The sequence below is a fragment of the Halyomorpha halys genome, unplaced genomic scaffold, assembly GCF_000696795.3.
Source record: "Halyomorpha halys isolate HHAL.00 unplaced genomic scaffold, Hhal_1.1 Scaffold140.1, whole genome shotgun sequence".
In the NCBI taxonomy this organism is placed as follows: domain Eukaryota; kingdom Metazoa; phylum Arthropoda; class Insecta; order Hemiptera; family Pentatomidae; genus Halyomorpha; species Halyomorpha halys.
The window spans coordinates 754,500-759,292 of NW_027105790.1; the positions used below are offsets into that span (position 1 = coordinate 754,500).

The 4,793-nt window shown below is 30.0% G+C and overlaps 1 protein-coding gene across 1 annotated transcript in view; it reads left to right on the forward strand.

Annotated features, from left to right (window-relative positions):
- Positions 1 to 4,793, forward strand: part of LOC106678398 (adhesion G protein-coupled receptor E4) — a 551,070-nt gene that overhangs the window by 523,520 nt on the left and 22,757 nt on the right. Inside the window, exon 5 of the mRNA XM_067053511.1 lies at positions 1,651 to 1,761. Coding sequence (XP_066909612.1) covers positions 1,651 to 1,761 — 111 coding nt within the window. The remainder of the gene's footprint in view (positions 1 to 1,650; positions 1,762 to 4,793) is intronic.

Genomic DNA, 4,793 nt, shown 5'->3' on the forward strand with positions numbered 1-4,793 from the left:
ATTACTTATAATGGCTAATAATTTGGCTCTCACCTCACTATTTGCGAACTTAAAAATGTTCTCCTGTTTATAAATATACTGTTCACAAAATTTAATTGCTGGCTTCAAAAGACTGCCGAGATGAGAAGGCAACAAAGGCAGAGCGACTCGAACACTGTTCTGCATTAGCGGCCATGACACCTGACTTTAATAAAAAATATGTGTAATTACTAATCTAAATCGATGAGTCTGTAAATCATAGAAAGAGGGAACAATTTTTTTTTTTTTTAATATTATTAAATATGAAGTGACGTTTTTGTTTTATTCTAACGAATGTAGATAGCCCAGCTTGGGCATATTGTTTGTTATTAGTTTATATAAACGATCTTTAACTCATCATTCTTGTAAAATTACTACAATTGATTATCCATTTTATTTATTTCACTGGCTACTATATTTTTACGGAGATGGCCCCAAGGACAAATAAATAAATTATTAATATTATCATTATATTTTAAGCAATACTTTATTTTCAAAAACATTAAGGTTCTATTTCAGCCATTTCGAAATTTAAAAATAATGCGTTTCCCGCCTTTAATCTCGATTTTATTTCCTTCTAAATTTCGGTTTTTCTAGTTACCGTGGAAACCAAATACTAATAATATATAAAAACTAATAATACTAATAATATTTGCCTGTTTAAATGTATTTCGTCCTATATCTATACCACCGAAATCGCTCTCGTTTCTACTACTTATCATATGTTTTGTTTTATCCGTATTTTTTACATGTTATTTTGGTTTATTTATTGTATTTATTACACGTTGTTTTATTTGATTATATTTTATACGTTTCTATAACTTAAGAAAAAATATTTTCATATTAATCACAAATTCTTTCGTTTAAATTCATGGTTTAATATGCCTTCGTTCCGATTGAATGCAATCATTTTGGGGAAAAAAATAAATAAACAGAAAACTATATTTTTTTTTAATGATTTTGATAAATTAAAATTGTACATCTATCAATTATTCAGTTTATTTCAAAATCTACGTTTTTCTTTGTTAATTAGATATGTAGCACAATATCAACATTTTCAATAGTAATTTGTCTTATCTACAAGCGATGCTATCATATTAATATTTAAAATAATAATTTTCCAAAAAATTACTTTTGATAAAGCACTCCTCATTAGTGAGCCATGTTAGTATTTTAAAAGTAAAGTAGGGATACGAAATTTTGGAGTTGTTCCGAATCAGCTTTTGAAATTCGGTAACAAAATTTCAAATATGTTTCGAAACCCGCTATAATTTGAAAGTTCCCACTAGCATACGCTCTCGGAGCCGTATACATCCAAAATGAATAAAACATGAGGGAAATGGAAACCCGCCCGACGCGGACAGCGGCTTGTTGCAGTTTGAAACGCGTAATTTATTCTGATTTGTATCATTTACATACAGGATTACATGTCCTCCGAAATTTTGTTATTTCTACCCTTGTATATAAATAATTTGTCACTTGACTACCAACCAAAACACTCGGAAATCATTTAAAAATTATTCACTTTTTAAATATATATATAACTAAAAACAATAATCTATAGTGAAAACATTGATACTACACTAGACTTTAATAAGGATAAGAAACCAATTAAGTTATGTCTGTTTTCAGATTTCTGTTTTCTTGTTTGGTTTGCTGGGGCTTGCCGGCTCTTGCAGTGTCAGCGGCTTATGCTGTTACAGACACCGACCATCTCGGCCATATGTACAAAGTCAACTGCTGGTAAGTACAAGATGCTTAGCTGTTTTTAACTTCAAAGAGTAATGTGAACTGAGAACTTCTGTGGTAATATACTTTTAATATCTTTTATTATTAACCCGTACATCAAAGTATTAAAAATTCATATTTCATAAGAGAGAAATGTTTTATTTAATAAAAAGCAATGCAATAGGTTACTGTAAGTATACAATATACCAATAAGTCGTAGATAAAATATAAATACGAGTAAGTAATTAAAATAACTGATTTAAAAAGTAATATATTTTTATTTTATTTTTCCCCGTTATAACTACATATCACAATACGTTGTTCAGTGGTTAGACGCAGTCCTACCAATCTGAGATCTGCGGTACCGGTTCAAATCCAGCCTGGAGAGTTAACTTTTTTCATTGAGTGGCGGTCCCACAAAATGAATAACTTTGACTCCCAACCTTGGATAGGCAGTATAGAACTCCATGGAAGTCTTGGCCGAAAAAAAAAAAATACATTGTCTTTTTTAATCTTTTTTTTTTTTTTTTGCAACTATGCTGCATTAATTTTTTTTATCGTAGTTTCTCTTTCTTTTTTGACCCTTAATCAATTCCCTCAATTCATTCCCATTTATCTCATATTTTTCTTTTCCAGACACTCAACACACTCAATGTATTATATAAATTTTACTTAAATTTATAGACATCAGATTTTTCTTAAACCTTTTAGTACTCACCCATAAAAAAAACGAAATAGAAATAATTAAAAATATATAGTCGTAGACATAAAGTTGAATAGTCGTAGACATAAAGTTGAAAAAAAAAAAGTTAATAACTAGAACATAATTTTTAAAAAATAAATAAATTAAAAAACAAACAAATAAATAGATTAAAACACAAATAAACATATTCGGAGGTGATTCCCAAGTAGGTTATTATGTATAATGCTCAAGGCGTTGCAATATCCCTAATGCTAACACCTTCCTCTTCTAAAAGGCTTCTTGTTCTATTTGGTATTGTTCCCTGAGATCCAAACCAGGGGCCTCTCACAGCAGATTCTAAATAAAATAAAGGTAGGGATTTATTGCTGATTTTTTAATTAATTGAAATGAAAAATTATCAACCGAAACAAAATATTAACTTGTATGTTAAAAAGTTTTATTTAAACTTTTAATTTTATTATATCCTTCGACTTTAATTTAACTTAAATTTTAAATTTGTGTCTAACTTAATTTTTCCATAAAAGTTCATTGCAAACGTTTATTTTTAAGATGTTTTGGCGAAAATAATAGAGACATACTTTTTTTTTTGTACTGTTCATCGGGTATAAATGTTTCTAACGACCAGCAAATTGCATAATCAAAAAATACCACAGGAAATAGTAGGCGTTCTTTTACAGTTTTGCCACTGCTGTTTACGACAACATTTACGAGCCACATCATTCATTAAACCTTCCCTTGAGATAGAGTTCCGGAGAACAACATTTTCACCTAAAAATCTGGGATCACATCCCAGCCAAACTCCAAAAATCTCTACCAGGTCTGCAAAGACACGCGAGGACGGGCGTTATCATAATGGAAAACTATGCCTTTGCGATTATGTGACACAAATGATTTGAGACACTTGTGTGAGATATGTTAAGCGTTTTAGCTTTTCTACGATATCCCGTGTCGTAGAGTGAGGGTTGTCTGTGACCAATGCTTGAATTTGGCAAATCATTAACATTTGAAGGACGACCCGAGCGCTTTGCGTCTTCCTATTCAAAATTTCCTGTTCTGAACCAAGTAAACCACTTACGAAAGGTGCTTTCCCCTAAGGCATCATCGCTATACACACTGAAAGTTTTTTTAACCGTCTGTGTAGCGAATTTTCCTTTTCGGAAATAAAAAAAAACATTAAATGAAAAAAATGATTTTTTATCTCTTCCATTTTAAACAAGCAAAATACTACTTAAAGATAAAGAATCTCGGATGAAACTGATGCATAAAAGCACCTTTACTAATCCTTTTTTAGAATATGTAAACATTATTGACCAAGTAAACATAATTTCATTAACACAGATAGTGTTTATAAAATTGTCTATGTCATGTAGCAAAATCAATTTTTTGAAATGTTTTAGAACACCCACCATTTTTTATTCCTTTCAACCATGGTTGCTAGAGTCATCTAATTCTTAAGAAATTTTTAACTGTATATATTTTTCTTTAGAGTAATAAAAAATTGGATTTTTATTTTTTTTTGTGAGCTCTTGGACTGAAAGGATTATTCCCTTTATCGATAATGAAATTTTATATTGAGCTATGTATTTTAAAACTAACAAATTAATTAAATTAGAAGATAGCAATTGTAAAAAAAAAATACTTTAATGGCCATCGCACGGAAAAACTCGCTATTACGCACAGTTCATTTTAAAATTCAATACCAAAATTGTGATAAATTATACCATTACAACAAAATTTAGTGAACGATTCTGATATTAATCACCTTTTTAATGTGTCAAAAAAAATGTTAATCATCACTAAGCAACCCTTACTATGACAACACTAGAAAATATGAGAATAGCCCATCTCTTAGGAAAATATGAAGAATTACTTTAGACTGAGCCTGTTTGAAAAGTAAGACCAGACCATGTATATTCTAATGGAAGCCTTTGAATACGATGAAAAAATTCTCGGCTTACTTCCATAGCTGTTTTAAAGTCCACCTCGCTGCTTCCACGACCTCTTTAAAAGCTCTTTTGATGATTTATCTGTCCGACCTTGTAACTTTAAACAGAGTAACTTTTCAAATACCTAAGGAAAGATACTCTACAACGATAACATCGGTGTAGGTAGGTAATAGAATAGTATTGTATTTTAATTTTACAACATTAATTACCTATTGTTCAGTAAACTGTCAGGCAACTGTAGTTCGCCCTAAAGAGAACATCGTTGGATTTGGGAACCTTCAATCTTTTTAAGAATCAGAGAAGTCAGTGCTTCTGTTGTAAACAAACCTCTACAAATTATCATATTATATACATGGTATATGGAAATATGATATATTATTTGTAAATAGTAATGTTCC